We start from the raw sequence: 20,409 nt of genomic DNA on the forward strand, positions 1-20,409 counted from the left end.
GCCCCAGATTTTCATTTATAAGAAAGTCTCTTTTGTTTGGAATGAATGCTATGTTTTCACTGAGTGCTTTGCTAGTCCTAGCAGTTCTCATTAGTAAGGTTGTCATCATTCATTTGGCTGACAGTTAACTAAGTTGTTTCAGATGTGTCTTTGAAGGTATCTCACCTGGTGACAAATCCCACCACTATTCACTAGTGTCATTTAATCTTCAACAACCTTTTAAGGCAGATGGAGAAACTGAGGCTTGGGGTGTTAAGTATTATCTTTGAGGCTACATTATTTGTAGAGTTGGGAATTTCATGTGGTCTCTGCCTTATCCCCAGAAGCCTGTAGAAATCCATTCTGGAACAAAGAATCTTTTCTAAATATTATAAATATATTAAAAGATATTTCTAAATATCTTCTAATTTTATACCTCCTTTCTCTCTGGGAGAGTGATTAAAAGTGTTATCTCTTCATTCTTTGTTCTAATTTTCTTGCCCTGAATTTGCAGACCCAGAACACTTTGTGAATTTTGAGAAGTGTCTTTCTTCCATGAATAGCTCGGAAGAGATTTGCCTTCTGACTACATTTGCTCAGATGGCTCAGGCCAGAAGAACCAATGTGGATGAAGACTTCATAAAAATTATTGTTCTGGAGATATATGAGGTTAGAATATTAAGTTTTAGAAGTCAGCTAAAAAATGTTTTCTTTGGGATCTTTTGATTCTTTTGGGATTGCTTTACAAAAATAAAAATATGTGACTAGTACTGAGTATGGAAGGAGGTAGAAAATCCAACAAATATCATGTTGCTATAAGGAGTATTGAAAATACAAATCCTGCTCATTCCACTTCCCCTTACTCTCTTGACATTTGATGGGTGAATTTCAGTGAGGAATAGACCATCTGGCACAGCCTGACACTTGCGGTTTTATCAGTGTCTGCTGCTGCTTTGCCCCACAACACTGCCAGTAACACGGAGGTCTGGTTTCTGAGCCAGTTTATTTATTTGTAAAAAGATTTTATTTATTTATTTAGTGTGTAAGTGGGGGGAGGGGCAAAGGGTGAGGGGGTGAGAATATCAAGAGACACCCCAGTGAGCTTGGAGCCCGACACAGGGCTCGATCCCACAATCCCGAGATCATGACCTGAGCTGAAATCAAGAGTCAGGCGCATAACCATATGAGCCACCCAGGCGCCCCTGCTGAGCCAGTTTATATGAAATGGTGGAAAGAATACTGACGCTCACGAAGAAGATGTGCGCTTGTTTTAACTCTGCTAGCAGTTGCCCATCTCACAGCTGAAAAGATGCCTTCCCACTCTGGGCTCAGCTTCCTCAGCTATAAAATGATGAGGTGGGATGAGATCCTTGCCTTCTTCCACTAAGCCAACACTAAGGGAGGAAGAGAGTAGACTCTGGACCCTGAGTGTCTAGAGGCATAACCCATATATTTAAAAAGATGCATATTTTCCATTTAGGGTGTCATTTATTTGTTTATTTTCATTAAAAAGTATTTCTTCCGAACTATTCAAGTAAATTTGAAGTCAAATTATGTTTGAAGAAGATTATCCTACTTTCTCCCCAGTACCCTGGTTTGAGAATGATACCACTGGATGATCCAAAGTTCTTTTCCAGGATCAAATACTAGGCTATTCAAACACTAGGCTATTGTACTTTGTACTTAGCGTGAAGTTAAGGCCTAAATCAGTCTGGCATGCCAGACTATCTTTATGATACGAGAATATTGCAGGGGGTTGGGGAAAGACTGTTTCCATATACAGTAAGTGGTGTTCTCAAGGTCTTTTGTGAAAGTAATATTTGTGTTCTTCAGTGTTTCAAGGATGTTGGCCAGTACTTAGAGTAAAAATTACATTGTGTATTACATTCTGATTCTTCTTGTGTGTTTGTGTGTGTGTGTACATGTGTGAAATTGAGGCAGCACTTAATCTTACTGAGATGCCCTCTCACCTTTTTATTTTTTTGTTCTATTCTCTTGTATTTTTTAAAAAATCTGCTTGCCATTGACATCAGTGGATTGCAGGCTGTACTTTGGAATATGTTGTTCAAGAAGCATTGGTGAACATTGCTATTTTAGAAGCTCTTGTCAGTGGGGATCTTATTTTGTAGGAGAAAATAGGTATTTCTATGAAATGCATTCTGATTTTTATCATTTTAGCAGTTTTAAAGAAGTTTTTACACCAAAGGGTATAACACCAAAGGTATTTATAGCTACAGATAGACTTTGGGATGTATTTACTATGTGGGGCAGTTGGAGTTGTTGTTTTATAGTTGCTTCCCTGCCCCTTCTGACTCCTAGCCTCAGGATAGATGGTTTGCTCTCTTAAGGTCCAACATCTTCTTGAACATAGTGTGACCTGAGGCTTAGTGTGAGATTCTTTCTCGTTTGCTTGAGGACATCCTAAATGAAGTATGGAACTGTGTTTTGACTGACAATTGACTGAAAGGACCATTTCCACTCCTCCCACCTTTAGGTATCTTACGTCACCCTGTCCACCAGGGAGACTTTTTCAAAGGTTGGTCGAGAGCTCTTAGGGGCCATCACAGCTGTTCACCCTGAGATAATATCTATCCTTTTGGATCGAGTTCAAGACACCATTGACCAGGTGGGAATGGTAAGAGCAATGATTTTGTTTGTTTTGCTTTTTTTTTTGTTTTGTTAAATCCTACATTCATGGAGCAATGAGAAAAATAGGTTGTTGGGAATGTCTGAGTCACAGGCACAGCAGGGTGAAGAGAGCATGTACTGTGTCCCGGACTCTGCCACTCACCAGGCCTGCTTGGGGTTAGCAGCTTTGTACAAAAAGTCTGTAACCTCCCTAACAGGTCTTTCTTCTAACTGTAGTCTGTAGTTAATAACCGTTTGCATTGGCTGTCATAATTTTTATGTTTTATACTTGGAAGAAGACAACCCTGATTAGGAAGAAAGGCCCTATTTACATCAGCCAAAAGCAAAATTAAAAGTGGTGATTTAGGTTGACTTCTGTCATTTGTCACAGCCCCTTTTGTAATCTTTGTCCATGTTAAAAACAGCTGTGTTGTGGTATAATTCATATGCCATACAATTAATCTGCTTAAAGCTTGTAAGCCAATGGCTTTTAGGATACTCACAGAGTTGTGCAGCCATCACCACTCTCAATTTTAGAACATTTTCATCACTTCAGAAAGAAACCACAAGGTCCTTAACTCTTACATTCTGTCTCTCCCTTCCTGGCAGCCCTAGGCCATCACTAATGTGCTTTTTGTCTCTAGATTTGACTCTTCTGGACATTTTATTTTATTTTATTTTATTTTTATTTTTTAAAAAGATTATTTATTTACTTATTCAACAGAGAGATAGAGAGGGAACACAAGCAGGGGGAGTGGGAGAGGGAGAAGCAGGCTTCCCACTGAGCAGAGAGCCCAAAGCAGGGCTTGATCCCAGGACCCTGGGATCATGACCTGAGCCAAAGACAGATCCTTAATGACTTAGCCACCCAGGCGCCTCTCTTCTGAACATATTATATAAGCAGAGTTATATGATATGTGGTCTGTGACAGGCTGCTTTTACTTAGCGTAATGTTTTTCAGGTTCATCCGTGTTCTAGCATCAGTCAGCGCTTTCTGCCTTTTGATGGCCAAATAATATTCCATTGTAGGCATGTGCCATTTTTAAAAACATGCACTTAATGAAGATCTTCATCATCATCTGTAGGCTGTAATGTGTGAGTTTTTCTAATGGCAGGGAGTCACGTATTATAACTTGAAGAGGAACATTTAAAGCACTTTTCTGTATGGTATTTGCAAAGGGCCCTTCTGTCTTGTAGTCACTGCATTATTCCTGTATGATAGATGACTGATAACTGTCATTGCTTTATCACATTCAAAAGTGGGCAAATTCCAGTGAAAGACTGGTTCATGAGACACATTTTTTTCTAAATGAAGGATACATGACATACCATGCTTTCCCTGGAAGAGTACATGGTACTTTTTTTTACATTAAAAAATTTAAATGGTGGTAAATTATATGCAACATAAAATATACCATTTTAGCCGTTTTTAAGTTCAGAGACCTTGTGTACATTCACATTGTTTTGCTGCCTACTGTCCCCATCATCCATCTGTAGAACTGTTTTCATCTTGCAAAACTGGAACTCCGTACCAGTTAAACAGGAAGTCTCCTTTCCCTCCATCCTCCTCCCTCCAGTGCTGGCAGCCAACATTCTACTCTCTCTATGAGTTTGACTGGTCTGGGTACCTCAGATAAGTGAAACCATCCAGTATTTCTTCTTTTTGACTAGCTTACTTTATTTAACATATTGTGGTCAGTGTTTATGCATGTCATAGCATGTGTCAGAATTTCCTTCCTTTTAAAGCCAGAATAATGTTCTATTGTAAGTATGGACAACATTTTGTTTGTCTGTTCATCTCTTGATGGGCACTCAGATTGCTTCTTCGTTTTGGCTGCTGTGAATAATGTTGCTACGAATAGGAGAATACAGCTCTCTCTTTGAGATCATGCTTTCCATTCTTTTGGGGATATGCCCAGAAGTAGAATTGCTGGAACATAGGGTAATTCTGTTTATCAGTTTTTGAGGCACCACCATACTGTTTTCCATGCGGTAGTAGTAGTTTTTAAGGAAAGCATTGTAGCCCACTGTGATATGCTTATGTTGAGATGAAAGGCTTTTTATGTGCAACATACAGGAGCATGTTTTTGGTTGTTCAGTTTTGAGTGATTATCTAATGGGATGAGTCCCAAAGAAATATACATGGGGGAGGTGTCACAAGATTCTTCCTATTTGATTGAGCTCATTACTATTTTCTCTTAAGTGTTTTTCTGGTTTTGAGTACACTTAAATTTTAAATTCAGTCATAATACTTCAAGTAGTAAACTGTGCCCAGAGGTATATTTAACTGTAATAATTGGGACCATTAGGTTTTTAGAGCACATCTTGTTAAAGATGCCTCTGCTCTCTGTTTATACCTGTAGTTTTGCGCTCTGTGAATTTGCTGACATTTTTTTGGAGGAACTTGTTCAAACCCTCTATACTTTTAGATGAATAGGATAGCTTTGAAGATTTTTGTTGTCACCTTGGGATAATCAGGAATCAGATCTAGCCCCAGAGACTGAGAATGATCTCTGGGTTCTAAACTGTTCTAGTTTTCACATGTTGAACCATTACTGTTCCCTGGCATAAAAGCCACTGAATCATGGTGTATTATTCTTAATATATGTTGATAGATTCAGTTTGATATTTTTTTTTTGTTGTTGAGGATTTTTACATGTATATTTATGAGGGTATTGATCTCTAGTTTTATTGTTATGTCTTCGTTAGGTTTTGATTTTAGGGTCATGTTCGCCTCATCATGTGAGTTGGGAAGCATTCCTTTTTCTTCTGTTTCTTTTAAGAGTTTTTTAAGATTGCTGTTTATTCTAACTTGACTGTTTGATGGAGTTAACAATGAAATCATCTCGCCTTAGAGTTTTCTTTGTAGAAAACCCTTTGGTAACAATTTGCATTTCTTAAACACACAGAGCTGTTCAGATTTTTATTTTTCCTTAGTCAGTTTTGGTAGGTTATGTTTTTAAAGGCATTTTCCAATTTCATCTAACTAGTTGAATTTATTGGCATAGAGTTTTTGGTAATATTCCCTTGTTAACGTTTTAATGTCCCTAGGTCTTTCATGATAGTCACACTTTGATTCTTAGTGGACAGATACATGCTAAACCATAATTTTATCTAGCTGGGATAGATGTTTTTCTGGACAGATTTCATTGCTATACTAACTGTTCTAGAACCATTATTTTGCCCTTTCTTTCAGATTCTCATGGGGTAAAGTAGGATTTTTCCATCTTTAAAATTATTATTTTACCATTTTATTGAGAATATTCAAGACCCTTATTAACAAGTCCTCATGAAAATTTAACAGTGAGTGCACACATACACACAAAGGAAAGATTTCTTTAAAATTGATTCTTTCTACTCTTCTTTCACATTTTGTTTTGCCTCTCATTGGGAGCAGTGCAGAAACCTGAAAAATACTAGTATGTATGTATGTTCTAGATCTGTGTTGTCTGATACAGTGGCCACTAGGTACGTGTTACTATAGAGTCCTTAAAAGATGGGTAGTTCAAATTGAGGTGTCCTGTAAGTATAAACTGCTCACTAGGTTTCAAAGACTTCATATGAACAAAAGTATGTAACCTGTCTCAATAGTTTTGTGTAATGATTATATGTTGATAACGTACTGGGTGTATGTGATTAAATGAAATATATTATTAAAATTAATTTTACTTGTTTAACTCTTAAAAATGTAGCTGTTAGAAAAATTAAAATTACATATTGACTTGCATTATCTTCCATTGGCTAGCACTGTTCTAGACATTATAAAATGAATTTCTCTTCTGATCAGTCCCCCTTAAAGCAAACTATTGAGTGAACCCAGATTTATCTTAATTTGCACACATGGATATGTTGTTCACAAAGTTGATGCTATAGACTTTTTGTAAACAAGTTTTAAAAACTTTTTATTACAGAATCTTTCAGATCTCTATAAAAAAGAGAATAGGGTAATGGATCCCTTTGTACCCATCATCCAGCTTCAACAGTTACCAACTCTTGGTCGATCTTATTTCCTCTTCACCTCCATTGAGTCCTTTCCCTCCTCCCCAGATTGCTTGGAAGCTAACAGAAATAACTTTTTAAAAGTCACAGAAGAAATAATTATTTTTTTATAGTTGACATGCAATATTATATTCATTTCAGGTGTGCAACATTGTGACTTGACAGTTACATACATTATGAGATGCTCGCCATACACTAAATGTAGTCACCATCTGTCATTATACATTATACAAAGTGGTTATAATATCATTGAGCGTAATCCCTATCTGTAGTTCTCATCCCTGTGACTTATTTTATAACTGGAAGTTTGTACCTTTTTGCCCATCCCCTTACTCTCCTCCCCTCTGGCAACTACCAGTTTGTTCTCTGTATTTGAGTCTAGTTCTATTTTTTGTTTATTTAAATAATTATTTAATGTGCTAAATCTTCTTATAAAATAAATCACTATCCTCATTTATCATAGCTTTGAACTTCGTCTTGGTACTCTTAAATCTTTTTCTTAAATGGAAGTAAGCCAATTTATATATAATAAAAGATTAATGACTTTTACAAAGGGTAACAAAATGTGCTTTTGGTGTATTACTGGTTTTAATACTTCATTTGGTTGTGCATGATGTCGATTTCATTTGTCTAAAAATCAAACAAAACCTCACTTTTGGAAAAAATTTTTTCAAGCAGTTTAATAATATAATATTAAAGTAACAGGATTGTTCTTAATTTTGATCTTAATTATGATCATTTTCTTTCAAATAAGGTTTCTTTATACTTGTTTAAAGAACTGCCTTTGTATCTCTGGAGACCATCTGCCTCTGAGATAGCGGTGATTCGGGATTGGTTATTGAATTATAACCTGACAATGGTGAAGAATAAATTGGCCTGCGTTATTCTAGAAGGACTGAATTGGGGATTTGGTGAACAGGTATGTGTTAAAACCATCCTCTAGAGACTGGAGGTTCTATACACATCGGTTTTAAGAAAACATTTTCTCAAAATGTAAACATTTTCAATTATCATTTGCAAGGTCTGCAAATTCTGTTAGCTGTGTCAGAGTTTAGGGTCTTTTCTTTAATTCTGTTTTGCAGAGTGACCATCCCTTAAATGAAGATAAATTGTTCCATGGTGAAAATTCTTAACTTTTTCCTTAGACCATTTGTATCTGTTGTGTTCTCTCTAGCTGTTTACTGATGTTCCTCCTACTTTCCTCTCCTGCGTTTTGTCTTACATGTCACTGCCACATTTGTTCCCTGAAATACTGTGCATTGGTTAAGAACCTGCACTCGCAGCCAGCCTGCATGCTTGGGTTCCATTCCCAGCTCTGCCACCTCCTGCCTACGTGACCCTGAATGCATCCTGAACTCTCAGGGCTTCAGCTGGTCATCCGTCAGCATTGATAAGAGCGTGCTTACCTTGTAGGGTGGTTGTAAGCATTCAGCAAGTTAGGACAAGCAGAACATTTAGGACAGTTCTTGGTGCAAATTAAGTACTCAGCAGTGGTAGTTTTTGTTAATAATAGTTTATTAATAGCTTTATTAATAATAGTTTATTATTATTCAGAGTTTGCTACCTATCATATTTATCATATGTCTCCAAAGATGCCATGTCAATGATTTTAATTATTAAAACTTGCCTTCCTCTTTACCCTAGACCTTACTAGTTAGCTCCTAGAGCAGAATGTTTCGATGTGATACAGGGAAAATGGAAGAGAACTCAGCCCTCTCTGCCTGCCAGCTTTTGTTCTGAGCAAATCATTTAGTCCTCATAGCCGTCTTGTGAGGTTTGCATGAACTTGACCCTTCTTGTACAGATGAGAAAACGGGAGCCAGGCAGCTCTTTTCCCTGGGTGTTCCTAGCTACCTGGGTCTGCCCCTGGGTCTGTTTGGAGCTTCTCCTACTCCAGTGCTGGTTGGTGAGCACTATAGGGGGTTGTCTTCCATCTTCACGTTTTGTGATTTGTGAGTAGACCCCCCCCCTTCCCCCAGGCCTTCCTCTTCCACCAGGCTGTGTGAAGACCTCCCTGTGAGAGTCTCTGTGATCCTTTGTTAGTTAGAAAAGTCATCTTCCATTAAAGGATTAAGAAATGTATTTCTTCAGGTTGCAAGGAAGGTTGGATAGGAAATTGGATAGGCAAATTCAAGCTTCTGAAGGAATATTTTATCTGTGTTATTGAGTATCCTTTTTTTTTTTTTTAAGATTTATTTATTATTTATTTATTTAGAGAACGCACCCGTGTGTGTGTAATGGGGGGGAAGTGCGGGGTGCAGATGGGGCAGAGGGAGAGGGAGAGAGAAACTCAAGCAGAGACCCTGAGATCATGACTTGAGCTGAAATCAAGACGCTTAAGTGACTGAGCCCACCTAGGTGCCCCTGTGTTGTTGAGCATCTTACATATTTTCCACTGATGATAGAATAATGAAAAGAAGTATAGACTTAATTTATTAAATATTTTCCTATTTAATAATAATTGAATAATTTCCCAGTTTGTGGCAATGCCTTTAAACTTGTAACCCAAAGACTTTATAGAGCTGCTAGAGTGGGGAGAGGGGAGTTACATTCAAAGATATGTTTGATACCTGGGGTCCGAGATGAGTCAGTTTCAAACCTATGTAAGTGCAGTATAATGGTTCTTTAAGATTTCAGTGTCTTTTCCTATTGTCATAACTTAATTGTTAGGGGATGTAATTTTTGGAAAGCTCAAGTTCTATATCCAAGATTCTTCTTTACTACTTTTCTTAGTCGTTTTGTTCAAGGGTATGTTAAAGAAAAAATCAAGATGGCATGTTTGTGATTATTTTTCTCCTTCAAAGGGTACCCTTCATTTGGATCGAGCAGTCCATGCTGAAGTGGCTTTAATGATTCTCGAAGCATACCAGAAATACCTTGCACAGAAGCCGTATGCTGGGCTTCTTTCTGAAAGTATGAAGCAGGTATTTCCTTTTCTTATATATGGAGAACATCTTTATTTGTAAGTGGCCTGGGTGGATATAGTTACAATGTTTACCCTTAGATTGCCTAAGAACATCTGGCAATTTAAGAGATTGAAATTGAATTCTGTGGTTGGATAAAGATTTTCCTTTGAGAAGTAGCCTACATATGACCATTTTAGTATTGTGGAGATCCACGTGAGCTATAGCTGGCAGGTACTGGCTCAGGGGAATGGACTGTTCAATCAGGAACTTTGCAAACCAGGTTGTTAACCTATTGATATCTTGAAACTGACCATGGTGGGAGTTTTTACAGGACCAAAATTGACAAACCCTGTAAAGGATCTCCCAGGCTCCAGCTGGTTGTTAAAACTTACTTATCATCACAGCATTTGTTGTGTACCAACTTTCGAATTATTACTCCTTTGCTTGCACTGACTCAGATCAGGTTCACAAAGTGACTAGCAAGTGAGTGGAAGTGGTCAGTTGTGAGAAATTGCTTTAACTGAGTGCTGCAAACACTGAGTACTGGTAAGTAGAATGTCCTCTCTTTTGAGGACGTTGTTGATCACAGAAGGAAATGGGCAGGGGAGCTTACTGATTTAATTTGTATGTGACTAATGTGGTTTAAAATAAATGTTTTAGGTTTCATATTTGGCCAGTATTGTTCGATATGGAGAGACACCTGAGACCTCATTTAACCAGTGGGCCTGGAACTTGATCCTGAGGTTAAAACTGCACAAAAATGACTATGGAATACAGCAGAATTGTCCAACTGTTCCCTTCTCCAGCACTGTGCCTGACATGACAGAGTCACCCACGTTTCATCCTCTCTTGAAAGCTGTTAAGGCGGGCATGCCCATTGGCTGTTATCTTGCCTTAGCTATGACCGCCGTGGGCCACAGGTACAGTGTGGGCTGAACCCCTAGGGTTGCTGAACCTTAGTCAATGATTCTAGATCTCATTTTGCACATCCCAAGGTCTGAGACCTCCATCAAACCTATCCAAGGGTGATGAGGACCAAATTATAAGCCTTATTAGTGGCTTCTCCAGGGGAAATGCTGCCCAAATTCATATAAGACATAATTGTATACCAGAGAGTCACCTTGTAGAGTGTGGAGAGGGTATGCCTGTCCACAAGAGTGGACAGCAGTAGGTGTCATGTCAGCAGTAGGTGTTTTCCTTGGAATAGAGAGCACATAAAAATAATTGGCTATCCATACTGCATTTTGTTTAAAGTGATGGCAGCCCAGCTTCTCTGCTATAAGCCTAAACCGGCCCAGGGAAAGGAAATTTCCTGATCACGTCTCATGCCTCTCTGGCATGAGTCCAGAGTTGTCTGTTTCTTCCACTGGAGCATTTGCCGCATTGTGTTGTAGTTGTCTGTTCAGTCTTCCCGGGATCGTCCGTGAGGTCCTAACCTCACGAACCATGTTTATCTTGTGTTACCATTTCATTCCTACTACTGATGATGGCTGTAGCTGGTGCCGTAAGTAGCTGGTGCAGAGAGTAAGTGAATGAGTTCTTAATTGGTTAAAAATCCTTTTATTTATTTTTTTTAAAGATCATTTTCCTACGGTGTATTAATTTTTTCTAGCCTACCTGTTTTTCTAAAATCTCTTTCACCTCCACACTTTCTGGTTCACACATTTTAGGCTCACTGTGATATCTCATTAGCATCCCAATTTCAACATCTTGTTTCACATTACATATATTTTTGCTGAGTTGCCGGCTGTCCTATCAGTTGTTTGTGCTCTGAAGTGGGAGAGATTTGGGATTGGTAGTTAGCTGCCTTCAGGCTGCTGGCAGTTCAGTGGAGCTGGCGGACAGAAAGCAATTGGCACTGAGGATGTGACCATGGGCCGGCTGAGGTTGGTAGAGCAATGCTCTGCCACCCTGGCTGCTCTTTACAGTGCTGTCTGGAGTGATTCTAAAGCTACCTGGATGGGGAAGAGGGTGAGAATCAAAATCTCATTGGCCTGGGGGCCAGATTATTCTAAGGTCCAGCCTGGATTGGGAAGGAATTTCAAGGAAGGAGAGATCATGAGTGCAGGATACCTACATGGAGGAGCTAAGCTTTGGAGAGGAGTCTTAAGTAGAGAAGGCATCCGAGGCTGGGGGCAGAGTGGTGACGCTCACCCACTCCAGGTGACCAGTGCCCCCGATGTGGAAGATTCAGCCACGGGCCTTGCCCCGCCCCCTCACTCCCCGCAGCACCTGTGCACTCCGAGCCTCACCCTTACTGTACCGCAGTGAGGTCGTGTCTCTCGCTCCCCTCGTGCACTCCATGCTCCTTGAGGGCGGGGCATTGTCTTGTCATCTGCGGATCTCCGCAGCTTGGAGTAGGAGGTGCTTGGCTGCACGAACTTGGGGGGGAGCAGCGGGTGTCTGAGTGAGGAGGAGGGAGGTGCGGGGTGACCCCCTGACTGAAGCCCATGCTTCACTTTAGGGAGCGGAGGTGACCAGGTGGGTGAGGATGGCCCAGCTGTGATGGACAGATGTGAAAGTCCGGTGGAAGAGGGTAGAACTGATCCACTGGGATGAGGAGAGATGTTACACAGGTGCTTTGGAAGGCACTCTGCATTTTTCCAGTAACTGTAGTGTCATTTGCTAGGTCCAGTTTCCGGTATCTCAGGTTCCTCGTCTCTAAAACGGGAGTCATGACAGTACTAGACTCGATGAGCCTTGAGTGAGCGGTAATACATGTGGATTCTGAGTGTAGCGCTCTGACCTTAATCTTTCATGATTTCTCTCATGTCTTGTATTCCTTCTGGGACCGCCATCTCCTTGTTCGCTGATGCTACCGTGGGTCTATTTGCTTGGTACTGATTACTGAATCCCTAATGGGAGTGAAGATGAGAATAAAGTGTTTCTCTTTGGGCTGCCATGGTAGTCAGGGATGTATATATACTAGAACTAGCTTGAAACAATCTCACGAATGTGCTTGGGATTGGGGACGGAGTGTGCAGGGATGTGAGTTGTACATGAATATGGTATCATGTAGTACAGAGAACAATAGGCAGAGAAATCACCCAGAATCTTTCTCACCCTAACGAAACATTGTTTTTTTTCTGTTGTTTTTTAATCCAGTATTTCTTCCTTTGATGTTTTTTAGAGTTATAATGTATGCATAATTTTGTATATCCTTTGTTTCTCATTCTGATATTACAGACATTTTCCTGTGGCATAATCTTTGTGCTGTTACTTTTATTTTTTGAGAGGACTTTTTACCTTAGAATTAAGGCAGTATAATCAAACTATAGAAGTAGGAAGATGGGAGAAAGAGCCGCTTACTTCTGCTTCTCCAGCACAGTGACCATTTTGGCGTGATACCATCCCTGGGTTTTTTTCCTTCTGTATGATTCTTTATTAGTTGTTGTTCACCCCCCTGCCCCCCAGCATCAGTATAGTAGAATTTTTCCATGTTGCCCTTGGATATCATATGCATTCTTTTTGAAGATTTTATTTATTTTATTTTTTAGATAGAAAGAGAGGGAGAGAGTGCCAGTGTGGGGGAGGAACAAAGGCGGGGGGAAAGAATCTTAAATTGTGCTGAGCACGGAATCCCATTTGGGGCTCGATCTCACTCTGAGATCATGACCTGAGCTGAAACCAAGAGTCAGATGCTTAACCAGCTAAGCCACCCAGGTGCCCCTTGTATGCATTATTTTTATGTGATGTAATAATATTTGCATTGAATGGATTTTTCCAAAATTCACATAATCGTTTCTGCCTCTTGAGTTTGTGTTTTTAAATTTTGAAAAGTGCATCTTAACGTGACTCATCTGTCATATTTTTCTCCACCTTTGAGATTATTTCTTAAAGATAGGTTTTCTGAAGTGAGTCAAAGAATAGATAAATTTTTATGCAAATTAGTTTCAGAAGAATTTTGCCAGCTTATACTAACAGAGTGAACTCACTTCTGAATCTTCCCTTTGCTCTCATACCTTGTGGAAGTATGCAGACAGTGAGAGCCCCATGGCTCTTAGAAGAAACACCATTTGGGAAGTAAAATTAGGTAGTGGCCAGTGCTCTGGATTGGAAATTTGCAAACCTGGGTTCTCATTTTGGCCTTGCACTAGGAAATTATGTGAATTTGGGCATTTCGCTATTCTCATCTATAAAGTAAAAATACAGATGAACTGTTTAATTCCTTTGTACTTCCCGAGTCCCAGTGCTGGTTATTTCTTTGTGAAGTTTGGCTACGCGCAACATGTGTTGGAGACCTGAGATCATCTTGGGTGGCAAGTGGGCTGATGGCCCATTGGAAGAAAAGCATTTCCTGAACTGGCAACCTTGACTGCTCATTGCCTTTGTCTCTTTCCATAGCATCGAGAAGTTCTGTGCAGAAGGCATCTCACTGTTGGGAATTCTGGTCCAGTCGAGGCATTTGAGAACAGTGGTTCATGTCCTGGATAAGATCCTGCCTTTGTTCTACCCTTGCCAGTATTACCTTCTGAAGAACGAGCAGTGAGTAGAGGGAGGACCGATGACTGTGTTTTCAAGTAAAGTAGGGAATGATGTGATTTGGTAGTGTATTTTTTAGGAGGCAGAAAACTTCCTGCCCAGTTTAGAATGCAGGTTGATGAACAGTGACTCTTAATAATGACTGAGTTGATGAACAGTGACTCTTAATAATGATTCCAGTTTATTTTCAAGAGATATTTCCCTTTCTTACTTAATTTTAGATTGCTTGTAGCTTATTAGTATTTGACAAAGCGGTTGTTTCCATGAAACCTGCTGACATTGAGCAGCAAATGGCTTTGCCATTGTAACAGTAGTGAAACACATTGCTTTTCATGGTCTGCAGTATTACAGACAGATGAGATACATAGGAAGGTTCTCATCACACGAGACATTGATAATCTTGTGGAGAAAACAAGACTTTTGAGGTAATTACAAAGTCATGAAGCAAGACCATGCTGTGTGTATAGGTTGCATTTGCATATGGGTAAAAGTATATGGGATTTATAGTAAAAGAAATAGCTGTTTGGGGAGAGAGGGAATTAAGGATAGGGTATTAATCAAGATTCTTAATTGAACATGATAAAAATCCAGTGCACACTGGTTTCACCAAGAAGGGCGTATATTGGCTCATGTAATTGGGAAAAAAGCTCATGATAACATCAGGTGATTCTATTCTAAAGTGGTAGTTCTCAGCCAGGGGTGATTTTGACCTTCAGAGGACATTTGGTAATGTCTAGAGATGATTTTGGTCGGGGGTGGAGTAGGAGGCAGTAGGTGGTTGAGCAAGGGGATGGTTGAGGGGAAGGGATGGAGGCTTAGTGGGTTAGGTATATTTTAGATGGCAGGGAGGGGTCAGGAAGTGTCCTTTGGGGAAAGGACATCGTAAATGAGATGCGCGGGGAATGAGTAGGAGTTTGCCAGGTTGGGTGTTGGGGAGTGTTTCAGGGAGAAAACCCAGACAAAACAGAGGAGAGAGGAGAGAGTCGGTACATCCAGGGAACTGAGGGCACTTCCTGACTAATTGTGGTGGGACACCCCCGACATGTGCCCTTATACCAACCACCTTGTATGAAGGTGACACCCAGTACCAGATTGTGATGATTTCCTAAACATCTCAGCTTTTGTGAGGGTGGAGAGTGGGGAGGGGATAAAGGGGCCCTTGGGATGTTGTTCCTCTGATGCTCTTTAATTTGTGCATGTTTGTATGTCTTGGATCTATGTGTTCACTGTACTTCTGCAGGTAGATAGAATTCCTTTTAACCCACCTTAAATTTGAAAACTTCATTCTTCTGAAATTCTCGAAGATTTATTGAAATCCCTAAGTAGAACTTTGATCTGGGATCAGTTTTAATATTTTAATATTTTTCTGTTTCCTCATAAGTAATTAGCTACTGGAAACTTTATTGACTTCTGATTAGAAGGTCAAATGTGTTGTCCTTCATTCCTGGCAGGTTTCTGTCACACCTCCTCCTGTTCCTGCACTTGGACAGTGGTGTCCCTCAGGGTGTCACACAGCAGGTCACCCACAAGGTGGCACAGCACCTGACGGGAGCCAGCCATGGGGACAATGTGAAGCTTCTCAACAGCATGATCCAGGTCAGGCCCCTAGGAAGCTCCCACATCTACGCTGGCCCATCTTCCCCGTCAGGCACCCTGCTGTTAGCACATCTGAGTGTTGGTCATTTCAAAGCACTTGGCACAGTGTTTTTGGTCAAGAACATCAGCAGATTTGGGCTTTGCAGTGGAAGTAGTTATTTTGTTGGTGTCTTAAAAATGGGAGACTGACTCTTACCTCCACATGACCTAAGCCCTTTCTCCATAGGCCCACATATCCGTAAGCACCCAGCCCAATGAAGTGGGCCCTGTTGCCGTGTTGGAGTTCTGGGTCCAGGCTCTAATAAGCCAGCATCTTTGGTACAGAGAGCAAGCCATTCTCTTCCTCATGGACCACTTGTGTAAAACAGCTTTTGAGCTGATGCAGGAAGACTGTGTACAGAAATTACTTTACCAGCAACATAAGGTAAACCTGTTAGAGAATTTTTCTTTCAATCCTTGGCTAGATAGTGGCCTTCTCAGAACATTCCCCAAATGCATCGTTCCCAGTACTACTCTGGGGCCAGTGCCTTTTTAAAGCTTGTTCTTGATGGTGCCTTATCTTGGGAACCATAGTCCCTGCTAGTGTAGACTCCAGAGAAGCCAAAGGAAAAGACCCCCCAGGAGGAGCCTTGCTCCTTGCATTTGGCTGTAACACGCTTCCTGCGACTCTCATTGCTGAGGGACTAATTAGTGAAATCCATGTCTTACCAGAACCTACCATTGTAAGAGGCTAATTGCTGATATTCTCGGTAAGGTTTTTTAAAAACTTTTTCTCTTTGCTGCATATCCTGTCCCATGTGTAGAATGCTTTGGGTTACCACTGTGATCGGAGTCTGCTCTCTTCTTTGGTGAGCTGGATCGTAGCTGGCAACATCACTCCTTCTTTTGTGGAGGGCTTGGCCACGCCCACTCAGGTAGGAAAGCCCTTGTGGTCCATTGGTGATCTTTGCAAACTTTTAATGTTGTTATCATCTTTGTTGATATAGTGCTACTAACTTTAAGTAGCGCTCCTTTAGTACTTACAGTGTCGCAGAACCCTCCCAGTGGCCTCTGCTGAGGTGGTGCGGTTGCTCTTCTGTTTCATGGAGGAGTTAACCGAGGTTTGGTGGGGCCAGGTGGCTGGCTCAGGATCATACAGCTCATGGTCAGGCCTGGTCTGCCCAACTGCAGAGCCTGCCCAGCAGCATGGTTAAGAGTGGACACTGGGGCTGCCTGGGTGGCTCAGTCGGTTAAGCATCTGCCTTCGGCTCAGGTCATCATCTCAGGGTCCTGGGATCCAGCTCCACATCGGGCTCCCAGCTCAGCAGGGAGCCTGCTTCTGCCTCTCCCCCTGCCTGTGCTGTCTCTCTCTCTGTCTCCAGTGAATTAAAAAAAAACACAAAACCCACACAAAACGGACACTGGAGCCAGATGACCTGGGGCTCAGTCTGCTCTTTGTTTGCCCTGTGCCTCAGCAGCTTGCATACCTCTCTGTCCTCAGTTTCCTCCGCTGGGGAACGGGAATAATGACTGCACCTGCATGTAACGCACTCAGACGCGTGCTTAGTCCAGCCCCACTGCACGGACTCGGTGTTGGCTGCTGTTGCCATTGTGAGCAGTGGCAGCAGTTTTTTCTTCATTATTACCCCTGTCTGACTCTGTGTGTCCGATTATGTCCCCGATTGATCACTTCCACCACTAGTGACATCCTTCAGCCTCCTGTCGGTCTGGCCTCCTGCTCCTCCTTGTACCTCTTGTGATCAGCTGCAACACCCTCCTTGCTGTTGCCCACCCATGTCCCTGGTGTTTCTGCCGCTCTGCCTCTGCCTCACCCGGTCTTCTTGCCAGGCCTGCCTTCACCTCCGTTCCCTGTGCAGCGCTGTCTCTGGTGTGGTCGCCTCTGTGATCCGCGCTCCTTCCGCCAGCTTCCCATAGCCACTGACTCCTGATTCTGTGCTCACCACCTCTCACTTCGCGTTGTAGTTACTTACGCATTAGTTTCAGCTCCTCAGAGAGGTGGAAAACTTCTGGAGGGCAGAGCTTAGATTGTCTCTCTTTCCTGTCCCTCATAAAATAAATAATTATTGTGTGAACAAACATCTTCTTTTACTGAAGGAGCATTTCTGAAGGAATTTAGCATTTTTCAATGATTTGTTTTTTCTAAGTTTGTATCTGCGACAAGAACAGTGATAGGTGTAAGAACTCTACTAATTTGGGGAACCATAAATATTTGTTGATTGAGATACCTGGTAGAAGAGATGTGCATTTGTAGAATATCGGGATGATTTGGTCTGAGCGAGCTGCTCATTCCGCTCACCCTTACCTGCTGTCCTTGTAGGTTTGGTTCGCCTGGACAGTGCTGAATGTGGAATCCATCTTTGAAGAAGACTCCCAGCTCCGAAGAGTTGTCGAGGGGGAATTGGTCATAAACTCTGCTTTTACCCCTGACCAAGCTCTGAAGGTGCAAAAGGCTGTTGTGCATTTGAGTGGGAGAAGGTGGTTTATTGATGGATTCATCTAATAGCTTTTGAACTTGGGTGTTTCCTTTTGTTGTAAATGTTTGGCAAGTACAACATCCAAACCAGTTCTTAAAACTGTATAATTGAAGCTTATACTTCCTTTCCAAGCTTTATTTAGCATAACATGTCACCACCTAATGATTGAAGTCTGTGTTCACGCATGAGTGCAGGGGTTTACCCTCATTTTAAAACCGTTTCCCATGTGAGTCCCCTGAAGAGCTTGTTAAAAATCAGATTCCTGGACCCTGGCTTTTGAAATTCTGAGTTTTGAAGTCTGGAGCGGGACCAGGAATTTGTTTTAAAAACTCCCTAGCTGATCCTTAAGCTCACTGAAGGGAGAAAAAGACTGGGATGAGGCTTTAGAATGAAAGACCTGTGTTAGGGTCTCCTAATAGAGACGTGGCTTTTGGGTTTCAGATCCTGTCATGGAGTTTATAATTCTTGAAAGTTCTTTTCAAATCTAAGTTTTCAAGAGTTTGATAATGTTTGACAGTAAAATTGACTTGATTTTCCTGTCATTCTGCTTCCTGGCACTGTGGTGTTTTGTGCACAAAGGCCTGGAAAGGCATGGAAATGAGGTAAAATGTGTAAGACATATTCCAGTCTGGGGGGTCTGTGAAATGTTTTGACAAAAAAAAACTGCCCCACACATTTTGCTATCAAGGAGGTTAAAGTATCAGCTAGTGAGTTGGAAATAGGACTTTTTTTTCCTCACTGAATTGAAAACAAAGTGTTCAGGATTTTATTTGGATCATTTAGAAAGATCAGACTATCTGGAACTGTGACCATGTTATGGGTGCTCAAAGCCCCTCTTCTTTTGTAGAAGGCCCAGGCCCAGCTGAAGCTTCCCATCGTCCCGTCCCTCCAGAGGCTGCTGATTTATCGTTGGGCCCACCAGGCCCTTGTCACGCCTTCCGATCACCCTCTTCTGCCTCTCATTTGGCAGAAGTTCTTCCTCCTGTATCTTCATCGCCCAGGACCGCAATATGGGTATGGTACCCAGTGTTGTGTTTGTGAACCTGTTCTTGACTTGCAGTCTGCTCTCATGCTCATTGTGGCCTGTGAGTTAGAATCATCCTCCAACCTCTGGCTAGGAGTCTGCCTCTCTTCCTGGTTCACATTTATGAGACTAGATAGTTTGTGAGTTTAGGGTATCTTGTGGCAGCTCCCCGGGTGAAGGCAGCGCCTAGAGCTGGGCACGGTATAGCAGAGAGCTCCCGGAGCTCAAAGGGAGTGGAACTGTCCGAAGCAGGCTGCTCATGTGACTGTTGTGGGGGCCGTCCATGCAGACCTGTGAAGGGCAGAGCAGGTGTGCACAAAGGCTGGTCAGTGCCCGGCAGCTCTTTGGTTCTGTGCCTGGGGGTGTCTAACATTTCCCCTGAGTATGAAGGGACTCTGGCCAGCTGGACCTGTCCACTGTTCCTGACTGTGTTCTCTGGCTTCAACTCAGTTCCTAGCTTACCCTTAGTCCCTTACCTCAGTCCTTCAGAATGTACAGATACTGGTTCTTAGGCTCTTCTGTTTTCTGCCAGCTTGCAAGTTCTTCTAGAACACTGTCTTTATTCTTTACCACTAAGTGGTGATTGTTTCTTAAATTTGAGTAGCATTTCATTCTTTTAAAAACTGCTTTCATATGCACCATGCTTATGGGAGCCTCATATGAACCACTGAGGTAGAAATAACAGGTATTGATTTAATGTGGTATATTGCTAGCCACTGAATTGTCAATTGATTGCAATTGTGTGCCACATGGAAAGAGCATCTTGGGTTGATCTTGTGATGTGTGCTTGTATTTTTAAGGTTACCTATAGATGGTTGTATTGGAAGAAGGTTTTTTCAAAGTCCTGCTCATATCAATTTATTGAAAGAAATGAAGAGGCGCCTGACGGAGGTGGCCGACTTCCACCATGCTGCGAGCAAGGCACTCCGCATCCCAGCAGAGGGCAGTGAAGGGCCATCTGCCAGCCAGGCGGGGACCCTGGGTTACCTGACTTCGCCGGAGCTGCACACGGAGCTTGTGAGGTGGGCCGTGGTTATTGAGCCATCTCTGCTGTCGCTGGCAGCATCGGGAACACTGCTGGAGCAGCTGTTTGTGCGACAGCCTGCCAGATGTCATTCTCTCAACCCTGTTGGATTTTATAAAGAGGGTGGTTTGCGCTGGGTTTGCATGGGGTAATGCTTCTTTTCTGTGTTCCTCATGAGAAGGGAATCGGCACTTTGGATGCAGCTCTGTCAAGTGCCTGGAGTCTGAATGGAAGGTCTTAAACCAGAGGGCTGATGTCCTCTTCTGTCTCTCTATGTAATAACAGAAACCAGAACAG

At 41.8% G+C, this 20,409-nt stretch overlaps 1 protein-coding gene across 7 annotated transcripts in view; it reads left to right on the forward strand.

Annotated features, from left to right (window-relative positions):
• EPG5 (ectopic P-granules 5 autophagy tethering factor) overlaps positions 1–20,409 on the forward strand; it is a 103,129-nt gene that overhangs the window by 31,488 nt on the left and 51,232 nt on the right. For 4 of the 7 annotated variants that reach the window (XM_082699313.1, XM_082699310.1, XM_082699314.1 and 1 more), the window contains 12 exons: positions 494–648; positions 2,474–2,614; positions 7,361–7,525; positions 9,411–9,530; positions 10,173–10,432; positions 13,857–13,997; positions 15,446–15,590; positions 15,817–16,014; positions 16,394–16,504; positions 17,908–18,030; positions 18,912–19,078; positions 19,889–20,110. In XM_082699313.1, coding sequence (XP_082555439.1) covers positions 494–648; positions 2,474–2,614; positions 7,361–7,525; positions 9,411–9,530; positions 10,173–10,432; positions 13,857–13,997; positions 15,446–15,590; positions 15,817–16,014; positions 16,394–16,504; positions 17,908–18,030; positions 18,912–19,078; positions 19,889–20,110 — 1,948 coding nt within the window. The remainder of the gene's footprint in view (positions 1–493; positions 649–2,473; positions 2,615–7,360; positions 7,526–9,410; positions 9,531–10,172; positions 10,433–13,856; positions 13,998–15,445; positions 15,591–15,816; positions 16,015–16,393; positions 16,505–17,907; positions 18,031–18,911; positions 19,079–19,888; positions 20,111–20,409) is intronic. The other 3 variants (XM_082699311.1, XM_082699312.1, XM_082699316.1) reach the window with 1 other exon arrangement.

This window comes from Mustela nivalis, assembly GCF_964662115.1.
Source record: "Mustela nivalis genome assembly, chromosome: 14".
NCBI classification, from domain to species: domain Eukaryota; kingdom Metazoa; phylum Chordata; class Mammalia; order Carnivora; family Mustelidae; genus Mustela; species Mustela nivalis.